The sequence below is a fragment of the Pholis gunnellus genome, assembly GCF_910591455.1.
Source record: "Pholis gunnellus genome assembly, chromosome: 18".
Taxonomy (NCBI): domain Eukaryota; kingdom Metazoa; phylum Chordata; class Actinopteri; order Perciformes; family Pholidae; genus Pholis; species Pholis gunnellus.
In genome coordinates this window covers 15,908,799-15,931,784 of record NC_136545.1, presented here as the reverse complement: position 1 = coordinate 15,931,784, position 22,986 = coordinate 15,908,799, and the positions used below count along the sequence as shown (strand labels likewise).

General features: G+C 43.5%; 1 protein-coding gene across 1 annotated transcript; it reads right to left on the bottom strand.

Moving 5' to 3' along the window:
- Window positions 1-303: 303 nt before the first annotated feature.
- On the bottom strand, window positions 304-5,464 carry LOC306710591 (BCL2/adenovirus E1B 19 kDa protein-interacting protein 3; the record flags this gene model as incomplete). Its single annotated transcript, XM_079179230.1, has 6 exons — window positions 304-352; window positions 539-685; window positions 1,335-1,408; window positions 1,879-1,960; window positions 2,219-2,369; window positions 5,422-5,464. 6 exons carry the CDS (start codon window positions 5,462-5,464, stop codon window positions 304-306), a joined length of 546 nt encoding a protein of 181 aa, XP_079035356.1.
- Between the last annotated feature and the right edge of the window lie 17,522 nt (window positions 5,465-22,986).

The window sequence follows — 22,986 nt, the reverse complement described above, 5'->3', positions numbered from 1 at the left end:
CTTGTATCTGGGTTATCTCTCCTCGCTGATAATGCTGGCTGAGTTCAGTGTTGTTCTCCGGGAGAGTAAAAGTGACCTCAGCCTGACTCATTGGTCCGGGCTCTACGACATGCAGAGGCTGACAGAGAGACAGACTGGCAGTGTGCTGCTGGGTAGACAGATGGACAGAGAGACGGAGGTACAGGCGGGCAGGGTCCTAAGGTTGCCCCATGACGGAGAAGGAAGGAGGCATATTAGTGCGCTAACAGTCCGACCTTAATGGCCAGACTGTTAGCGAAGGGGGGAACTGGGCTACAGCCGACGTCACAGCGTGCTAGTTGTAGAAGCGGCCAAACGCTTTCCTATGTAGATCCTAAAAAGAGAAAGAGAAAGTTGATAATTCGCTAAACCCCTCCCACAAACAGCAGTTGTCCAATCATAACTTAGCAACTGTAACTAGCTTCAGAAGGCCTGTCATGTTTTGGGTTTCTTGATACATTTTGCTCCAGATATTGTTTAAGTTTGTGTGTGTGTGTGTGTGTGTGTGTGTGTGTCTCACCCGACTCCAAGTGTGAGCAGGTGTGAAGCCAGCAGAGAGGGAACAAGGATGAGGAAGACATCAGAGGAGAAGATTCCTCTCTTCATCACCTCAGTCTTCCTCACGCTGAGGGAGCTTTGCTGCTTAGGGTGCTGGAACACAAACTCTCTGCAGAGAAAGTAGAGTGATGCAGGCAAAGGGAGGATAGAAAATGAAAAAAACAAGGATAATGAGAACACGGGAGAGAAAACCGAGAATGCAAGAACGGTTGCGAAGTGGAGAGACCATTAAGAGCTACTACCTCTCAAATAGACTTATTGAAATGAAGAAGATTAAACGTCAAGTGTGGCAGCGTAGAGGAAAATGAGTGTGATTCGTGTGCTCCTCAACACTCAAAGGTATAATGCGTAAACATAGTTTAAGGCACAGCATTGGAACATGCTGACAAAGTTAAACTTAAGAGACCCGGTGACGAAAAGACTCACTGCGCCAAGAAATAGTTGCGGCGCGTAACTCCCCATAAAACCACAAAATTGTTGTTTTGTACCAATTTAAACAAACTAGATACAACACGCTGATTAGTGTGTTTTAGAGGTGCTGGGAGGCAGAGAGAGCTAGGCTAGCGGTTTCCTCTGATTTCACTCTTTATGCTAAGCTAAGCTAATAGCCTCCAGTTCTATATACACCAAAGTGAGAGGTATTGATCTTCCAAGTACTCTAATAACTGAGGGATGTTGTAAAAAAAATGAAAGCAAATGTAAATAACTATAAAAGAAAGTTAACTAAACTTAACTGACTTAAAAAGAGCTGGTCTTACTTTGGTGGCATATTTTCAGGTCTACTGGACCAATCCCACACCCAGTCAGTGTCAACTCGCCGCTCAGCTTCCTCCTGCAACATGCATAAGGGATCAGATAATGTGCAAAGAACAGATGACACAGAAGAGAAGATCCAGACAGAGAAATTACATTACTGATACCTATATCCACATGGACTTGAGTTTGAACATAAATCTTAGGGAGGAAATCTCAAATAACAAACCATTTAGCGAGAAGCAACGGCTCAAAGACAGATCAGTGAAACAGAACCATGAGATCGATGACCTATATAAAGCAAGTAATATCTCTGCAAAGTGATTGTTTAACTTTAATAAATGGAAATGAGTGGCAGGAAAGTAGGAAATAAAAAAAAGTGGTCTGCAATAATGTAAAATAAATTGTATTAAAACTGTATTTGATTCGTAGGTAATGGGCTCTAAAAATAAACACAATAAAATTAAATGTCTGTATTTTTGTGATTTATCTGTTTTTGCACTTATCTGATGGATATTAACGACACACGTCAGTGTTCAAAATGAATACCTGAATGGTGATACAGTCACTGTCGTGCTCGCTAGTGGGTCTCGGGGAACCGGTGGACCGTGGAGTCCCCTCCTGTGTAGGACTGTGGAGCACAAACAGACATTTACAATGTGGGTTTAAGTAACAAGATATACAGACAGACTGCAGTTTCTGTTAAAACAAACAAACGAAGAAAGTAAACGCATATTGTGAAAAACAAGCAAAGTTCCGCTGAGCACAGAATGAAACTCATTACTGTGCAAATTATTCTTACACCTCGCTGTGCAGCTCAAACCCCCTAACAACAAAGCTGACACAAAAAAAAAAAAAACACACCCACACAAACAAACTGCACCATTACCTGTCTCTACTCCTCTCACACTCCAGCTGTGCCTCCAGAAGGATCCTCTCCAGCTCCCCCTGCAGGGTGGAGGAGACGCTGTCCTGCGGCCCCGTCGGACTCTCCCGGCGGCTCACGGCTGTAATCAGCTCCTCCAGCTCGACCCAGGAGCCTGATGAGGAAACAATAGGAGCAGCGGAGTTTGTAATGATGCTCAGGCAGCCGGCGATGAGGCTTCATGCACACATGCCTGCACTGCAATGAGCCAGAAAGGAGTAAACAGGAGGAAGGTAAACAAATCTATAGCCTAATCATTTAGTGTTGAGTCACATTTTGTTTTGCTGCTGAGAGCAGACCTGTCACTGGGAATAAAATATTTAAAATATTAAATTAAATGCAGTTTCATTCATTAATATAATGCGTTCATGTTATGTGACTTACAAACTCATATAAAACAAAAGACTGGACGTTAATTAAATATAAATCAACTGAATTGTGTTTGTAATGATGCGTTTGTAAGTCACAGGACATGAAACACATTCTATTAATGCATGAAACTGAATTTAATTTCAAGATTTTTCCCCTATTACTGGCCACTGTATCTTTTGTTGCCCCGAATAACCCACTAATCCCATTATGAGGCTCAGAATGATGCATGTAGTGAACAGTTTTTTCACTCGTACAATAACTATTTTTCTCTGAACAATTCCACAATTGCAATATTATTATTTCAATCATATCGGCCAATTAGTTTCCTTCCATAATGTTGCAGCTGGTCAGTGAGTGGACAGGTGTGTGTGTGTGTGTGTGCGTGTGTGTGTGTTGACATATGGGGACTTATGCAGCACCACTGATGTCCTGACGTGACATTCGTTGACCGGCGAGACGATGGACGCTAGCTGGACATTCAGCTGGACAGCGTTGTGTTACACACATGTACACGCAAACACACTGAGACCAAGAGTGAAGACAGAATCTACGTCCCTCAATCAATGAGTTTGGAGAATGCACACATGGCTATGAAGGAATGAATGGTCACTCCGGTTCATTGGGTCCATGAGCAGGAAGAGATTTACACAAACACGCACACACACACACACCCACAGTCAAACAGTAGGGCAAGGCTAACTCAGGCTGACAGCATGCTTGCTTATGTAAGATCTTATTTCTGTTAGAGATTAGCCATTCCCCCTCTGCCTTCCTCCCCTTGGTTCTCTCTTGTCATGCTGTCTGTATCCCTCTGTGACATAGGCAGCACTTACAAAATATCAACACCTCATCTGTCCTTCCCTCTCATCTGATCGCTCTAATCCTCACTTTACATGGGTTTTTGACACTGTAATCGCACAAAAAGCAGCAGAGGGGATAGAGACATAAGTGGGCACAGAGCTGGAGGGAGGGGAGAGCAGGGAAACTGTGACATTGCCCTTATTTATTTATTTTTTACAGAGGGGGGTTATGACATAACAACTGCCTCGCTGCCTGACTTATCTATCTGTCATCATTCTGCAGCACTAAATCAGTTTCTATGGTACAATCCCTTACACATTCAGCTGTGACACTGCCAAATCAGCTTTATGTAATGTGGACAGGAGCTGGATGCTAAAAGAATCAATGAACCGTAGCACAACAGGCTTGTTTTTGATTTGCTATGAATGTCTGCTTCCAGTTTAGGGACAGTGCAGTAATGTCAAAGGACAGGGAGGGGGCAAAAAGTGGGGAGGTTATGTTGTCTATGCTTTTTGCTGGAGGGAGGGTAGTGGGATTGTTTTGGGATAGTTTTTTCTTGCCTATATTTAGATTTAATTTCAGCTTTTAGACAGACTGAATAGTTACATTGTCTGCATTTACAAAGGCGCATTTTGTGTCTAATCTAACTAAATGAATTTTCATGCATCTTTTTTTATGCATATTTTCAATTTCAGGATAAAAATACAGAAGTGCCAATGCTGAAAATGTAAAAACAAAAGGTGCCCTATTCTTTTTGAGTGATTTAATGGCCCTGGACTTGAGAATCAGTACTGGACGGACACAAATTAGCATTTCCTTTTGCAGATTTAGCTTAAAATTTGCGCCACATTTGGATGGAAACTGGTAATAACTGTTAATTTAGTAGCCTTTAGTTCAAAAATAGAGAGCAGCAGGAAATTTTCTGTAAACGCTACACACATTTGTGCAATTTCTATACTTCTTATGTGCAATTCAGGCAGTGTAAACAAATATTGTCTCATTCACTTTAAACACGTTAAACTGGTTATTACACGTTTTTCTAGGGGGGTCGTTCAAAGCAAAAATTTAAAACAGCTCGGTCGATAAATTTGCCAAATATATCAGCAAATACCTTATTGTAGATTCATGGGTTTGTATGTTTCAGCTGATAAATAAGAAGAAATTGCTTTAAAGAAAGGGAAAACTGGGTTTGAGGTATTTAGAAACCGTGTTAACAGAACACTGACAAGATGATTTTACAACTTTAAAATGTGCACTGACTCTGTATCTCTGTCACAATTCTTACAAAAAAACAACTCCTCTAAAGGATTAGTGTCAAGATTGATTGTTAATATTATAAGTTAAAATCGGACTTTTCAAACTTCCAAATATTGATATTAGCATTGGCCTTAAAACTCCGTTATTGCAAATAATAGCCTATAATTGATAACCCTGTCTTGCTTTTTAAAAAGTCAAGTATAAGGCTCAACTTCACTTCCATACAGTCCCTCAGTGTCCTGCTCCTGTAACATTGTTACCCAGCAACCTGTGCCAATGTGCATGCAGCACAGTGGAGCTATAAGCGTCAGGAAATCTCCACATCTTAATTGGCTTAAAGAGATACAAACAGGTGAGTCAGGGAATCCGTTTAGATAATGACAGTGTCAGTGGCAACAACAATGCAAACTACACCAGTGCCCTCTTCTCTCATTCCTCTCTCACCTGCTGTCATTATGACATGCGGTCATATGATGATAGGACGTCTGCACATCATATCTGGAGACGCACTGAGCGAATGAATGGGCTCGTTGTTTACCCATTTTGTTGATATTTGCGTTTTGGGAAATTAAATCGATCTGTAGGCTACACACAACGGCGTCAATAAGGATCTCGGTTATTGTTTCCACACGTGCGCAAAAACAGCCTCTACGTCACGGCCGTGAAAGGCAAATAAATAAATGACGTATAACAGAAAGGAAAAAAAACTGCCTGGTTCATGTACCACCATCACTCACCGTAGAGTCCGTCCTCTGGTGTCTGCGAGCCGGACAGAGACATGCTTGAACGCCGGGGTCTGGATGGAGAGAAGCGCAGCGCTCGGAGAGATGCTGACACTGGCCGAGGACTAGCGGGTGCAAATGGGTTTCTGCCGTGTACGCTTTTCGCTCTTGAATTTGTTGTTGTCTAACAGAGACACCGGGCACCGACGCTGCGCTAATCCCCCCCCTCTCCCCCCCCCCCCCCCCCATCCCTTACCCACGTGCCAGGAGGGAAGAGGTAAACAAAACAAGCTGAGAAAGAGCTCAGCAGGGTCAAAAGCCACACCAACAACAAGGTGCATGACGCAGTGTGTTCACAAACAATTGCACCTTAACCACCATTTTACTGGTAATTTACTTAAAGTTATCCATACAATTATTACGTAAGAAAGTTTGATTTATATCATTACTTTTTTTTATAATTTGACATGAAAGTACAAAAACACCACTTTAACTTCTATGTAGGCTATATGTACTAATTCTCTCAGCTCGCTGTTGATGATGATCACATAATCTATTGGCAGCAATTACAAAATTGGAGAGACTAAGTCATGTGATCTAGACTTCTGGCTCAGGCCCCTCTTGAAAATAACATGCCCAAAATGAATATTTCTACAGCTGCTCGGCCTATTTAAATGATTTCACTATCATAATGAAGGTAACACTTTTGTGAACAGACTGATGCTGATACAATGAAGCGGAGCAACGTTGGAGACGTTTTTAGAAAAAAGCTTAATTAAGACTGACTGGTTTAGTGAGTTTTGGTCGGAAAGACTTTTCGTTGGAATCTAGAGTCTCCGCTTCATGTTTCTGTTTTTGCAGGTGGCATGAAGTAGCAAAATTGCTAGCAGCATTTGGGTGTTTTTACTGTGTGTTCATTTAGTTTTCTTGGTGTTGGAATTGTGTTTCGCTTTGGTAAAAAATGTTTATCATGAGCTGAGCGTCTATCTGTTATGTGGTTATGTAGTATGAATATGTATAGGACATGTTTAACATGTCCATCTGGTGTTTGTTGCGATGACCGCAGCTGCCCCCAATACTGGAGTTATCTGTCTGTTGAATAGAGTTTCTGTTAGGATTAGGCATAAAGGATGGTTCAGGTTTATGTAGAGGAAAACACGGGAAAACAGCACTGGTGCGGGAACGCTGGGGAATTAAAGATCCTTACTTTATAAAGAGTTGAACATGAATCAGAATATTTAGAGTAGTAATAGTGGTTTTATTGATATTAATACATAATTTTGGGTATCCAGCTTTAAAACATTCCCTTCGGCTGGTGTGTATCCTTTTGTAATAAAGCGGTTACAGATGTTGGCAATTCATCAAAAAATACTTTCACACTGTCCAGTAAGATAACAAGTCTAGAATTATGAATTCTAAATGTTAATAAGTTGATTATTTATGGATTTTATTTTTTCCAAAGGGTTATTGGTTCATAAGAGTGTCTACCTGATAAACTAAACTATCTCAAAATATAAGTCAAGTCTCTTGCTGGAGGACCAAACACCAGCCAGTAACCACTTCACTCATTTGATGAAGCAACCGTTTGGAAACAACAACTTGTAAATTCCCAGAAATGAATGGCCTCAGTGTCCTCAATAATAACTAGAGACCAGAACTCCTCGATAATAAACAGTAAACTGTTCTGATTTCTGGTTTCAAAATCACATAAATATTTTTAAAAACTTTTAATAAACATAAACCAAAAACTGTAGCAATCAGTAAATACTGTAAGAAACTTTATCAGTATAATGAGCGCACATTTCATTTGTGGTAAAAGTTAAACATCGCATTTTTGTTTTAAAAAGAGTGGATATATATTCTATTTATCTTTAAATGAAAGGGTCAATTGACATTTACCCACAAAGGTGGTAGTGGTAGAAGTAGTAGTATTCTGGTCCGATGGTGGTACCACATACAGGGTTACCAAAACCTTGATATTTGATCTAGGTCTATATCTAGGTCTATTCACAGTACATTTGCCAGGAAACCACGTTTTAAAGTTTGGTTTGAACCAAATCGTCAGTCAGGGGTAATTTTATCTGACTGTCACTAAAAACATTGGAAATCATCCTCTGGGCACCATCAATGTCCATCTAAAAATTTCGTGGCAATCTGACTAGACACATGGTTTGTCACATTCTGCCCTCCGGCCACATTCCTGCTTCCTCAAACCCATTCATTGGCATTCTCTTCTTGTCCACCAGATGCCCTCTGACTATTTCCCCCGTCCCATCCAGACACTCCCTCCTGCCCTGCAAAAGCCCCTTTTTCCTCCAGTTCCAGTCACCTGACCTTCCCCGACCACGTGCTCACCTGTTCCTCCTTTCCCCCTCAGCCCCGAAGATATTTAACCAGCCCTGTTCCACTCTCTCCACGCCTGCTTCATGTTGTTGCCATGTGCTGTAATCTGTATTCAGTTATCTGTTCCCTGAAACCTGGAATCTGGATCTTGTTACATGTCTGTTTTGAACCTCTGAAGATTTACATTGTAATATATATATATATATATATTATATATATATATATTAAAATGTTTCCTCACAGGTATGGAACAGTTTGTACTGAACACCTACAAAAATATAGAATAAATACATTTTACAACATATATATTTCAGCTCTCTAATCCAGGGATTTCCATGCAAATTGTCCTAATTAAAGATCTTTCTAGTGGGCTGCAGTTCTAAAGTCAAATTATTAAGGCTAGTGCCAACATCTATAATATATATATATATATATATAGTTTTAAAAGCACTCCCTTTTAATCTTTGGCAAGCTGCATATAGGCTGGAAAGTACCCTTTGATGTGTGCCTTAAAAACATCAAATGAAATGGACCAGAGAAGATCAGGATGTTCACGGTTGCTGCATCATCGGCATCATATACCTGGAGAAGATTTAAGAACTCAGTGTTATATTGACACTATTTTTAATGAATGAGATCAAGCATTCGTTTAATATTTTTCCGATAGTGGCCGTATCTAATGAGCCCCATGGCCCCACCATCATCATCGTCTATTTCTGTGACATTCCTTTAAGACGCTTGGCATCAGCGACATCAGCAGCGCACCGACTCAGAGATGGATTTCATTCATGTAGCCAAGAGCAAACGGAGAGGATGCACACAATATACTCTCATCATCATCATCATGTTTTAACCCCTTTACTCTGATCACTCACTAATAATGAACAGTTCAGTCAGCACAAACAATGAGGGGGGGAATGAATATTTGAGGGAAATAGATATGTTTCTGTCATGAATCATTTTCAAAATGTATTGTAATGAAACAAAAAAGAAAAACAATATCACCACCTGGTGGAGAGAGCAGCCAAAATACATCCTTGTCCTGAGGCAATTCTATCTACCAGCATCAAAATTAAAACTTTCATGTATACAGCTCCATAACACTGCCGTATAGCTTTTGTGTAAATCACTTTTGTAAGACTTATTTGAGGTAGACAAGAAGACCAAAGCATTAAGAATGATGCAATGTATTGTTAGTGCCTCCTGGTGCACAGCAGCAGCCCGAAATCTCTCTGCTTTCACAGTCTATCTTCTCGACCATTTATTATGTTGCCAAGCAGCATTTCTCTTCTGACCTCCAGCCTTGTTTCTAGACAAGAGGACGGACACGGAAAGTCATTATTCGGCCCAGAAACAAAGCAGAAAAAGTTCCCTCATCCATCAAAGCCGCTTAAGATCTTTGACAATGTCCTGGACCCCGGCTCAGATCAAAGAGAGACGCCAGTTCTAGTCAGGTCCGGTAAATGACTGCCCACCCTGTCCATCCATCATGCTTGAAACTGAGATAGCAAAATAATAAAACCTTTTCAGGTAATGGCCGCAGTTAGATCTCGCCATTAGGCACGTCCCCTGTCCTACAACCCTGTGATTGATGACTTGATCTGAGCGTACATAAAAGGATCTGCTTAAAATTCACTTTTTTTTTTTTGTAGCTGTTCAGACTCAGAGGCTGATTAATGAGTGCCAGTGAAACTAGCGGTGTTCTTCTGGTGGCTTCTGTGGGCACCGTTAAAAAATATTATTCTGATTGGCTATATGCAGGGAGCTTATTAGCTTGATAAAAAATAATTACAGTTTGTGGGCTCACTTCGAGTGGATGGTAACTGACTCATGTGGACAACACAAATCCAGATAAAGAGAGAGAGAGAGAGAGAGAGACAGAGAGAGAGAGACATACCGAGAGGAAAAGAGATCTGAAACAACATGATGTGTGCGAGACACTTTGCAATGGCACGTGGATCGAAGACACAAGCTGCAGTCGAATAGTCTTTTTTTCAACTGGAGGTATCTAAGTGGCAGCCATGATGAGAGCTGGTCAAATTCTCTAAATGCTAAATAAAGCTTCAGTGCTTCCTTTTTTTTCCATCTCATTTAGCATAGGGCACACTTACTATCCTTTTAGAAAAAGGAGAAGAGATAATGCTGTGTCACAATTCCTTGCAGTGATAACATTTAAAGCGATGCACGTCAATAACATTCACCGTACATAATTACGTAGCCTATAGTGTAAGTGCAGTAGCATTCTCTTAGCCGCTTTGTGGGGTTGTAAAACCTATACACGGCTAAATACATCTTGTGTCTGTCCTATTTGAGATGTCGGTGCAGGGGTCCGGGGTTATTGTAAGCAAACAAAATGTGACGCAGTTCAGAAAGGAGCTATTTGCCGTTTTCTCTGCATAAAAAGTATCTGATGGGATGGGAGCCATGTGAAGTGCGGCATAAGGGTGACATGTTGCCACTGTGGTTTTGTGACCAAGCCCGAGAGCAGATTTACCAAACACATTTTCTTTTGGGATCTTTCAAATAATTATTTTCGGGCATGGGAGCATGCAAAAATATTTTATTTTCAAGGCAGGTTTCCAAGTCTATTTCCCAGCCAGAGTACTGTTTCACCCTCAACACGACTAGTCTGTCTGTGCCCATGTCGAGATGTGTTATTCTGCCTGTGTGATCTGGGACAGGTTGCAAATTAAATGCACTTTTAGTTTTATTGTCCATTACGTCACGATCTCAGATACAGGCTGCAGAACGTCCTGATTTGTTTTCCATGATTGAAGACTTCAGTACCTGTTTACAGACAAAGTGTTTCACCTAGCACAGCTTGTGTTGAATGTCTACCAACAGCGTAGGAGGGAGCTTTATGTTTGATGTGTTAAAGGCACAGTCTGTGCCCCAGATGTGCCCAAGTTATGTTTTAATGTGGAAGATGGATTGCGTTCATATTTGCTTTAGCTTTGTTTGACATGCAGGGAGGTGTATCAGCTTATATTTGTTGTTTCGCTCTCATTATTTGATTGCTCCTGTTTGTTATGTCTGTCTTGTAAACCCATGTGGACTGGGCACCTTTTGGTGCATAATGATTTGGAAAAAATACATTTACCTACTTATTTACTTAATATCATTAGTTTTGCAGTATTGTACAAATCTGACCTCTGACCTCATGGTGGCGCTAGAGGAGAAATAGTTGGAGAGATAATCCATTTGGGTTTATTTAGCCTGGGGGGTAGGAACATTACTTAACCCTTAAAGGATCACTTAATCCTTTTAGTTTAATTCAAAAAATTCAACAAGATACATGTTTGTTTTTTTTACGATTAAGTTTTTCTAAAACTGCTTCTTTAGCTTTTCAAAGATACCCTGACCCTCGCACATCTCCACTATAATCACCAGCAGGACAGTTGAGTTGTGGAGAGCTTCAAACACCGACAAAATAGAATGGATGATTAACTAAACACCACCTATAAACTCTGCCTGCAGAAGCTCTTTGTGTCGTCTGTAAACTCAAGGTCCTCTCTGAAGCCGATAGACTGCTCAGCCTCTTTAGAAGACGCATAGAGTCTGTCCTCCTTCCATTGTTTTCCATCTGCTGCTTCACCATGCTGTCATGTCTCCAACAAGCCACAAACATGCAAGGGTTTTCACATCGCTCGCCTTTCAACTCGTCACAGACGTCAAAGTCGCCGGAGCCGAGTAAAAGCAAAGCTCACAGTGCAGCACACCACCCTGCGCAACCCTTTTAACCAGTGCGTCACTCTGCTTCAACCCAGCTGCAGGTGCAGATCCTGGGGCCTGATCCTGACTTATCTGGTTTGCACGACTTCGCAGTGATATCCAGCAAAGTAATCCGGCTTTTTGGAACAAGTGGATCTGCAGTCAATCAGTCCGTCATGTTGTTTTATAGGATTTTTTTTTATGCCACCATGGCAAAAAAACATTTCATCAGTTTCTTTTTACGAGAAACTCATTTTTACAATCACTAAACATCCTTGTTATTTCCTAGAATCAGCTCATACAAAGAGTAACTTTCATCATTATAACATGGTATGTTGTTATATAGAGAAACAAGTGGAGGGTCTCACTAAACCCTCTGAAGATTAATTTAATCACTGTGCCCTTGGATAGGTACCATCATTATGTGTAACGATTGTGTATGTAAAACATATGCAAAGTTGTGCATGTACTGTATGGGATATTTTAATTGCTAAAAGACATGCCTCTTTATTCATATATACACTTCATGTATTCCATAGGTATATCCCCTTATGTATCACATGCCCATTCATCTCCTATTACTGTAAAATGCGTAGAAGTAATTGGGCTCTTTCCATGAAATTATATTCGAAATCCATTCAAATGAGGATTCCCAGAAATGAGGTCTGAAAGAGTCGCGAACATCTGAGAGATGAAAAAACAAGATTCACTGGGATGTTAATGTAAGTCTGCTAGCGAGAGAGGAGATGGGACAAGATAAGTGATCAGAGCTGATAAAATGGGATGAGATGTCTCAGCCCTTAAGGCATGTAGGTGTAGACTTTATCTCTCTATCTCCGCTGCATGGAGTGGTTTCTACTAACCGGCCTCAGGTAACAACAGCCAGTGCAGTGATGATGGGGTCGATATTCAACAATAAGAAAAAAAAAAATCAATTTGTTATAGTCATCAAGCCTGGACACAAACAAGGGGCTCAGAACTGCAGACAGAAGACAACAAAAAGCAAAAAAACATGTGATTTATTTAACACAGATTGGTGTTTTGCCTTCTAATTTGCATGCACAACACTTCCGCATGTTAATTTAGAGTGGCCTGAAAAACACTGGAGCGGGTTTAACCTTCGATGCCTGTGGATCTGCCTGTGCTTCAGAGGGCCATTGTCCATGTGTCTCTATTATCCTGCTGGTCACGGTTCCCCGCCTCTGCCCCCACTCATATGGGAGATATCTGTAGAATAATTCTACCTGTCTGTTCCTATCTCCTTCTCCCTCCTTCTCTCCCCCCCTTCTCCCTCCCTCTCTCTGTGTGCATGACCTTTCTGCATTCCTCCCCAGCTGACCTTGGTGTCCTGTCAGCTCTTTCCTTTTCCCCACCTCACACTCCTAGCTGGTCTTTACCACCACCCCCGTTAACCACCCTGTGCCCCTCATTTCCACCCCCTACTGACTGCTTCTTCCCTCTGTGTCCCTCGGTTCCGCCCCCTGGATCACTTTTGCTCCCCTCTCTCCTCCCCTCTCCTCCCATATCTGTCTCCCTCTTTGCTCTCTGCAGCTGTACATACTCTGCTTTTTAATTAGACCGACTCACTAGCTCCACCTCCGACTGCCTTCTACTCTCCGTCCCCCCCCCCCCCACCCCCTAGCCCTCCCACCCTCCCTTTACAAGGATACAGGGGCTTGCATGGCGACACAGAGAGGAGGTCATGATGGAGAGACGCAGAGAGAAAGGGGGAGAGAGGAAAAAAGAACAAGACAGGGGGAACTGAGAGGAGCATCTGAGAGCATAACTGCCTGTTTGCTCACTCTTGTCTTCTTGCTCCCCCTCCTGTCCATTCACTTCCACTCACAGCACGAACGCTCAGACAGTGAGGTAGGCACAGCGGAGCTCAGCGCTCTGAGGGATGGATAAATAGGTTCCCACGTGAAAGGCATGCATCCACAGAAGAAGAGCAGAGTGAGATAGAGGAAGACACAACCAGAGAGGAAAGGAGAGAGAGGTGAGGAGGAGAGGAAAGGGAGACAAGAGAGAAGCAGATGGACTCTACACAGAGGAAAGGAAACGGTGTGAAGCTCACCGAGCAGCAGTGACAGAGAGGTGGGAATAAGAGCAAACATGAACGCCAGAGGGATGGAAGAATGGGCTGAAGAGACGTGAAGGAATAGCAGAGAAGCGGAGCGAGCGTTTGTGGGAGAAAGAGACAACACAGAAGGGAATCAGGAAGAGAGAGATGTGGTATGTGTGACTCAGTTCTGTGTCCTGATGGAAGATAGTACAGCAATCTCCCCATCAGACCTCTCTCAGCATCACCATAGAGATAACGGAGTGAGAAAGATCAGAGCTGAGGACAGATTTAAAAAACGCACAAGTATCTGTTTTGTTTTTGTGCAGTTGACGTGGGCAACGGGTACCTTTTTTACTTTTGGCTGTTTTTACATTCTGCTGAATTGCACAATGAAAAGAAAGGCAGTGTGTGTCCTTGCATGTGTGCACACACGTGCGGGCATACATTTTGTTTATGTGTTTGGCAGGTGTGTGTGTGTGTGTTTGCCTGTACGTGCACATATTTATTCTAACAATGGGGGTGTGTTTGTGTGCTCATATCGTGCCTGTGTGTGTGTGTGTGTGCGTGTATGTGTGTGTGAAATCTAGTGAAAGGGGATCGTACGTGTGCGTTTGGATACTGGGATTTGCTTTACTGCAGGTGTGGGAGTTATTTTCCGAGATTGTGCAGCTTTATGAGAAGCTTTAAAGAGTGAGGAGCTTAGATTGGTCTGTCAGTGATGTAGCTTTGCAGATTCCAGCAGCGTGCTTTCATTGCATATTTGTCATGAGCAGGACTGTGTGTGTTTGTGTGTGCAGTGGGGGGTGTACGCAGAAAGTTTGAGGAGGAGGCACTGAGCGAGGGAATTCCATTTGTATGGATCTGTGTGTGTGTGTGTGTGTCTGTCTTAGCAAGATCCAATGCGTACTGTTCTGGCATTTAATTTTCAAGTAATGTGCGACATTGTTACTGCATTTCAATAATACTAGTGTGCTTCGACATTATGCATCTACATTTACTTTGCATTATCCTTCATGTTTCTCAGTTAACTTAGCTCACAGCAATCTTGTATTGACAAACATCATACTAATGCAATTGCACATGCACTGTCATGCATGCATGTGCACCATCAAATACACATGCATGCACTCACCACGCAAAGGTGCACATTGCACATTGCGCGCGCACACACACACACACACACACACACACAGACACACACAGTTGCAGTGTGAAGAAATGCTGTGCTGTTAATCCTGTCTGTTGTCACACAACTCTTCGCTCCTGTTCTCTCACTCTGCTCTCCACTACACTATATTTCCCTTTTATCTTATCTCATCAGTGTGTGTTTTAAGGGGTCAGCAATCTCCATCTCCCAGCTTTCACTTGCCTACCATTGAATCCTTTTCTCACATTGCTTATGAATCTGTCTTGTGTCACCGCCACTTCATTTTCTTTCTCTACCGAACAGAAGTTGATGTAGCCCTCTTTTAAACCTTTACTGCCTTCTGCTTTCGCCATGCTCGGTGAATCTGTCTGTCTGCTGGCCAGGTATTTTCGTTGGACTGACAGCAGCTTGGCTTTATAGGTAACGCACTATGATGTACTCTTGGGACATTAGTTTGGACAGGGACTTTGCAGCACGACAGCCTAGCAGAGAGTAACCCCCGGGGAGCGGACTGTGCTGCATGTACATGTAGCATGCTTTTGTGCACTGGACATGTCAATAAAGTCACTTGTTGTGTGTTGGCTGCTGATTTCTCATACAGAGACCTTGGGATTATGTCACCTCTGAATCCCTTGGAAGAGAGACACAAAAGTCAGAGCATAAAATAACTAAGCAGCCAGAGAAACCAGACAATTAGGCTGCTGAAAGAAAACAATGTCTTTCCCAGATAGCCAAACATCATCAAATGTGTTCACAGTTGGCTAAATTTGCTTATCACAATCCATTGGCCTAGATTTAGGGATTTCATATTAGGCATAGGATTTTGGTCAAAAGAGGACAGATGGAACAAATCATTTCTGTCAACCACACTCTAAAAGTTTGAAATAATCCGGACACCCTTTAAGGAAACTGGAACAAGAAGGGTGGCCGCACTGTCGTCTTAAGTGATGAGCTGGCCAGTGGCTTTGCAAGCCGACATTTGTGTTTGTTTGTGTGACAGTGCAAGTGGTGTTTAACCTTGAAATATTTGTATCCTGTGTTGTTACTTTCATGAAGATCGTTAGAGTGGAGAATTGAAATGACGCAAACCTGCAAACACCAACGTAGTTAGGGAGTCGGACGAACAGTCCTGCGCTAAAAGAAATATCAATGTTTTCACATTCCAACAGCTGTCAACACAACACTGACATATCATACATTTTTAAGTTTATGGCAAACTAACTAGCAAATTCTAGCTTGTTTACACATCCAGCAATTACATAGCAACATTATCATTTATTTAGAGTCGTGTTTGTGGCCACCGGGTGAATCTAAGTCATTCACTCTATTTAAGCTCTGTTTCGGTCTCTAACAACTCCGGAGGGAAATATCTGGCACTTTAGCTGCTAATGCTCCACCGTGTTGACCAGCTGGAAGCTACAGTAACTGTGTCTTTTGGAGCTAAGGCCAAGTTCACCTTATGGCACCTGCCTTCAACTCTCTGCCATGGTTTACCACTTTGTAGGATAACTTTATTTTGACAAAAGAAAAAGAAAAACACTAGAACCTTCCAAGCTCTCTGTGTGTAGATGCAGAATGCTGCAGCTAGTGTCGGGTGAAATATGGCTTGCCGTGACGGCTTTGCCTGTAACTGGCCAAGCTGAATGGCAGTGCACAAACAATCCAGCATTTACATCGTGCTGCTACAGTTCTACTCAAGTGTCTGACAGGAATAACAATGGCTGTGTTCACTGTGTTGCCTCGGGTTTATAATGAATTAAAAATAGTAATTTAATTTGTGTTTGTTTGTGTAATTTAATTTGCTGTTAAGCATGATCGGGTTTAAGATTGCATCAGTCAGAGGCAGCTGCATCAGTAACACTGGTTCAGCTTTGGGTATCAGCAATGAAGGAATTCATTTTCTCAAGAGCAGATCCCAGACTTTTACATGCTGCTTTACTTTACTTTACTTACTTTGCTTATTTCTAAATACAATTTCTTTAAAGCTATGCTGTGGTCGACTTCTGCTTCAGCATTGCTTATGAATGCATGTGGATCTGTTTACATACAAATCTTTGTGCCCACAGAGTCCTTTATGGCGCTTACATCTGCATTTTTTTAATGTGCTTGCTGGTTTTATTGTATCAAATAAAACTAAACATCCCCCTGTTTGAGACATTGCTGTGCTGTGCTGTGCTGCACACAATGCTTACCTAACAAAAGTGTTTGTGTTACAGGCAACTCTCAAGGAGTTGTTCCTGAATTTGAGATTTCTTTAGACAACAATGCAAACGGCACAAAGGCTCCTGCACTTTACATCTGTTCTGTGAGCTGACTGTGTGGTAAATTCCTCTCACGGAGTGCAGGTATAACTCTTACCCTTCCTTTTGCTCACAGGGCCAATAACTGATCATATAGCTTTTCTTAGTTCCTCTCCAGTTCCCCCTTAAATGCCCTGACACGCTGATGCTCCTGATTTACCACTTCACTGAACCCTAACCATGACATTTCCTCTGCTGCCAGGGGTTGTTCCCTCCTGCTTCCCCCTACCTCCGCCTGTCTGTCTCCCTCCGCCCCGTCTCCCTCCTACTTATTCAGATTCCTACTCCTCTCAGTTTGCTATATGTCTCATAGCATCTCTAAATATAACCAAGCATGTCTACCTCCTCTCCTTCCTCTTCCTCTCTGTGCCTCCTCTTTACCCAGTCCTGTCTGACAAATTTAAGCGTGCCTAGACAATCCGATCTGACATGCCTTTACATAACAATTCAATCCACAGCACCTTCCACCTCCTCAGCGCAGTGAGACCCAGAGGTGTGTTTTCGGCGTGATGCAATTCTCAACCTCCCTGAAAGAATCAGAATATTATTAGATCTGCGCAAGCAGACTCGTGGCTTCTTGTGTTTTGAATGCATCAGATATGTTTCTCAGAGTCAGCACGGCTTAGCATAGGGAGATCAGATGTGACCTTATAGCACACACACAGCCTCACACACACATATACACACATCATAAAACCACACACACACAGGCAGGCAAGAGGATAGAAGCCTATAGTCACAGTAAAGCCTCCTCCGAGAGGTAGGCAGCACGACGTCTGTGGTAAATCTTAAATAATAACCGAAAAGAGTTATGACCCTTGCTGGCATTATGCCGTGGCACACCTTCCTCCTCCTGCCTGGTGATTTATCTCTTGTCTGCCAATAAAGCTCAACATGAAAATGTCACATGTGGTAAAGAGCTGGCCTCAGCCATAGGAGTGAGCTTGTGCAGCATTAAGAGGGGCTGGATTCATTAAAGTGTCAGTGTAAATTTTGATCTGAAGGTAGTTTGCAGTCCGAGAGGCAGGAACTGTGGCGAGGAGGGGATGTGGGGCAAAAAGAGGCAGCTGGGGGAGATTGCGGCGGAGGAAGGAGGAAAGATATGTGACATTGGTGGAAAAAAGGAGATGGGCCAGAAGGAAGAAAGATAGAAAGAGGGTAGGATCAGGATGACACCCCATAGAATGAGTTAAGGTAATGGTCCTGCGAATGGTGGATGAAACTCAGAGGAAAATCTGTCAGGGTGAATGTTTAAAGTAGAGTGCTTTTTACAAGAAATGGGTAGCAAGACTGACGGCCGGAATGAAATGGGATGCTTATAAAAAAAAATAGGAGGACTGGAAAAGTGATTTTATCCAGGAACAAAATCTTCAAGGTCAAACAGAAAGTGTAGATCGATTACATGCTATAGATATACATCATCTTTTGTTTTTAAGCCTCTCAGGATTCAGTCCCCCTTAGTGTATTATCTACCGTTTGGTCTTCTATGTGAATCAAAAGCCGCTCATCTGTATGCACTGCAGTGATAAGAAAGTAAAATAAGAAGGAATCCCGTGGTTTGTTTCTATATCCATTAATATATCTGGGTGTGTATGGTAGATATTTCCCCCCAAGGCTCTGTCAGCTGTGACTTTAATCATAATTAATCGTAATAACCATGTTTTTAAAGGGGTTGACGGTGGGGGCGCGGTTGTGACAAAGATCCTCCTCTTCAGAGCCGGGGAAAGAAAGAGAGGAAAACAGTGGACGTAAATAAAAGTGGCAGCCCCTCGGGTATCTCTCTCCCTAAATAACCTGGGAGCTGTGAAGGAGTCACTAATTACCCCTCCCACAGAAGAGAGGGGAACAGAGCAACGGCCAGTCACACTCGCACACAGAATTAGCCCGGGCTTGTCAGTGTCAGAGGCTATCACAAGGAGATAACAAGGCACAGATCCATAGATCGTGTAAGGCAAACGACAGCATCATGCCCGACTGCCAGTTGCAGGCAGGAAGTGGAAGTGATATATATATATATACACGTATCAAGGCCGTAGATCTTCAAAAACAGGCCGCAGAATCAGTGTGACGAGAACATACGACTAAATACAGCGAGGCAGACAGGCTGTCACACAGTGACCAGATGAATCAGAAAGGATGTCACCATGGCAGATCATCAAGGACTGATAACAGGGCCACAGACTGTTTAACATGGAGGAAAAGAAAAATCTGTAAGACACATGCATATGGGGAATAACAGTCACACTGTGCGCCCATGAGCAGGAATAATAGAAAGACATTTGATTTAAAGGAAAGAGAATCGCAGATGAGAGGAATATCCACAGTGAAAGTATCCCCTTCAGCCAATGTGAATAGGCCTTAATTACAATCTCTTCTCACTTGTTTTTCATGGATAGCCCTCTAGTGCTGATGATATACCCTGTGTTTTCTTTTGCCACCTACATCCTTTCATTACCTTTTTCTGAATTGATGTCTTCTTTTTCCATTCTGTGATGACCCCGCTCTCATGCATTTTTAAAATAGCTGCCTATCTAATATCTCCTTCATTATCCCGAGGAGCAAGCCCATCCTGTTTCAATGGAAATGCAATAATATGGAAACAATTACAGACTCCTTTTATTTCTCTCTTTGTCTCTCTGCTCTTTTCAGGAATTCCACCTCGGTCTTCAACCATGAGAGAATGAGTCACTGAGAGAAGAGCTGCGAAAAGAAAAGAGTGATAAAATCAAAAGGAAAGGAGGGAGAGCGAAAAAAAGAAAGAGTTGAAACAGATAGGCCATTATGTGGAAGTACGCAGGCCCAGCCCATACTTTGGTCATCCCATCTCCTGAGGGCCCAGGGGACAAAGCAAGTGGAGAAGGAGGGTCTGCCAAGAAGACAAGCCAATGTGATGGACACCGAAAGGATGGACAGGCCGCATTTTCTTCCTCCCTGCTTATCTCCCTGTAAAGTTAAAGAGAAATAAGAAGCAGAAGTGCACAAATTCAGAAGAAATGTGAGGGTGTGGACATTTCTCACATTCTCATTTTAAGTATTTGATGGTGCATATATTTATTTTTGTAAAAGAGTAAGATAAATGCTAACCCAAGGAGGTTAGAATTTATCTTGATCTTTAGTTAATTTTTACTTGCTTTTATTAATATACACCTTGAACTGTGGATACGGTAACACATCCTTTCTAGGGGACAATCTTCGTTGCAAAGGAAGTCCTTGGTGTATAGATTTGAGATAACCTAAGCAGCTGCACACAAACCTATACAAAAATATATCTTATATGGTCTGTTCTGTGATGAAACTCAGTCAATCTGTTGTACAAATTGCTCACTGTTATAATGACTATAAAGCAAAGGGGGGGTCTCTCTCCTTGTTGAAGTACTGACACAACTAGGCCTTCACAACATCAAACTGCCTGCAGAGCCTGTGGATGTTGGGGGAGCGAGAGAGACAAGAGAAATGGTGAGCAAAGAGCCCAACCACTTGCTCACAGGCCAAACCAACGGCAAGAGCACCTTGGCGGACAAGTTGCCCGGGACAATGACTGTGCGCTCTGTGCTGCTCAATCGAGACTCCCCAGATATCGAGAGTCGCCTCAAGCGCCGCCGCAATCGCACCCACCAGGTCCGCTTTAAAGACCTGGAGGATGGCAGCAGCAGCAGTGGCAACAGTGGGACAGGAGAAAACAATAGCCATCAGAGGCCTGCCGCGGATTGTGACAGCCCACATCCTCTTCGCAAACACAGCAGCAGGTCCCCCAAGCCATGGACTAACAGGGATGGGCCACAGACTCCGAGTCTACCTGGCCAAACCTCTGTGGTGGGGTCTGTGCGTGGGGACATGGAAAGTACTATAGAGGTGGTTGCTGCTTTCTTAGCCAGGGCCCCTCCTCATCCATTGACTCCGGGTCCTACACGTCGATGCTGGGCACCGCCACAGACTAACTCCTTGACCTTGCCGATGACACGCAGGCCCAGTACGAGCACCAGCACAGCCATCCAGACCTCCCCATGCCTGAAAAAGCTCCAGCCCCTCTCTTCCACCCATACACGTAGCCACAGCCTCGGGGACTCAGTGGGCATGGATGGGGATGACGAACATGACTCTCAAGATGAGTACCTTACGCACAACCATGTGTTGGTATCTGGGTCCAAGGATCAGAATGGTCCTCCTGGGCCTGGGGATCGAGCTGTGGTGGAACGGCGGTCTAAAGCATCCAGGACAGACATTAAATCAGCTGTTAGTGTGGTAAAAAACTCCAGACATAGCTGTCCTCCTTCAGTGCTTCACAACACTGAGCCATTTCCCTGTTCCTCTGTATCCTGTCGAGATGGCCCCAAGCGTCAGGGAAGCAGCACTCCCTCAGTGGTCAGGAGGAGAAAGCGGCTTAACAGGACAACAAGTGATCCTGGAAAGGAAGTGCACTACTGCACCACTCCGACTCAAACTGAATGCCCCAGTCCATCCCCGTCACCCTCAAACACCAAACTCTGCACCACTCAAGTTCAAACAGAGAGCCCTTCCCCATCTCAAAATTCAAAGTATTGCACCGCCCAAAGTCAAACTGAGAGTCAACTTAAATCTCCACCTTTGAGTGACAAACAATGCACAACTCAAAGTCCAATCACCAACTCTCGTCCGACCCTACTTCCAAATGCTGAAAAGTGCACCACTCAAATACAAACAGACTCGCCATGTCAAGCTCCTCCAAATCTTGAGCCTTGCACTACCCAGACACAAATGTGCAGCCCTTGTGCTTCCCCACCACCTCTGACAATATCACTGAGCGCATTGCAAATTCAATTTGAGAGTCCTGTTTCCCCAACTGCGACTAAAGATCCTCCCACCACCCAAATAACTACTGTGCCTTACTGTACCTCTCCCCCACCCACAAGTGCACCAACACAGACCCCTGAACGCTGCGCTAATCCACCTTGCTCCTCTCCAGCCAAGCCAGCTTGCATCACCCCACCTCCAGCCATAGCACTGTCCATTCCTTGCTCCACTTCTGCACCTACTGTTGCCCAACACCCTATCCCGTATTATACTGTTGTTTCGCCACCGACAACCCCCAGCACAATTGTCTGCTCCAGTCCTTCCTCAACTGCACCATCATGCCCCATCCAAAATTGCACCTCCCCTATCTCAAGCATAGTGTCATCAGCTCCCCTAACCTGTTCCACCCCTACCCCAACTGTAACCCCCAATATAACCCCTGTTGACCCCATCAGACATCCGACCACTGCCCCAAGCGTAACTCATGAACAACCACACAGTGCATCAAACGCCACACCATGTACATTTGTAACTCAAACTGCCCTGTCATGCACCTCCATATCATATTACTCTACCACACATACGGTTAGTACCCATGCTCCTCACCCAAATTCTACTTCACCTTCTTATGCCACTCTCATACAAACTGTGTCTCATTGCAACATTCCATGTCAAGCTCTGCAAAATACCTCTTCTGCCAGCACAGGCATAACCCCCTACTCCTCCCCAGTCCCCAAATTAAAATCTTGCACTTCTCCGCCTCCACTTGTGAAAACATATGCGTCCACTCTTCCAAATGCACAAACGTGTGCAACACCAACTAAAGCTGTTCCTCTTTATTCTTCCACATTTCGTGCTGCACCACCATACACGCCCCCCTCTCAGGCGCCCAATAACGCTCAGGATAAGAGGGGGATTCGACTTCCACCTCCACCCCCGCCGCCTCCACCTTACACACCACGCAAAACGGGAAGTGATCCACCAGGTCCTGCAATCCGAACACCCATGCTCAGGGCAGACAGCAAGGTCGGCAAGAGAGATAAAGACGGGGAGAAGGAGAAAAAGGAAGATATAAAATGTACAGACTCACCCAAGCTCTGTGAGAGAGCCAGCTCTCTGAAGCACAGAGCTCAAACTCCGCCAGTTGCTGTGATGAAGGGAGAGAAGCAGTCCTCCTCCTCTCCTGCCAAGGCCTGTTTTAAGTCCAGCTGTCTCAGCTCAGCCCAGGCTCAGCTTGGGGTGCTACA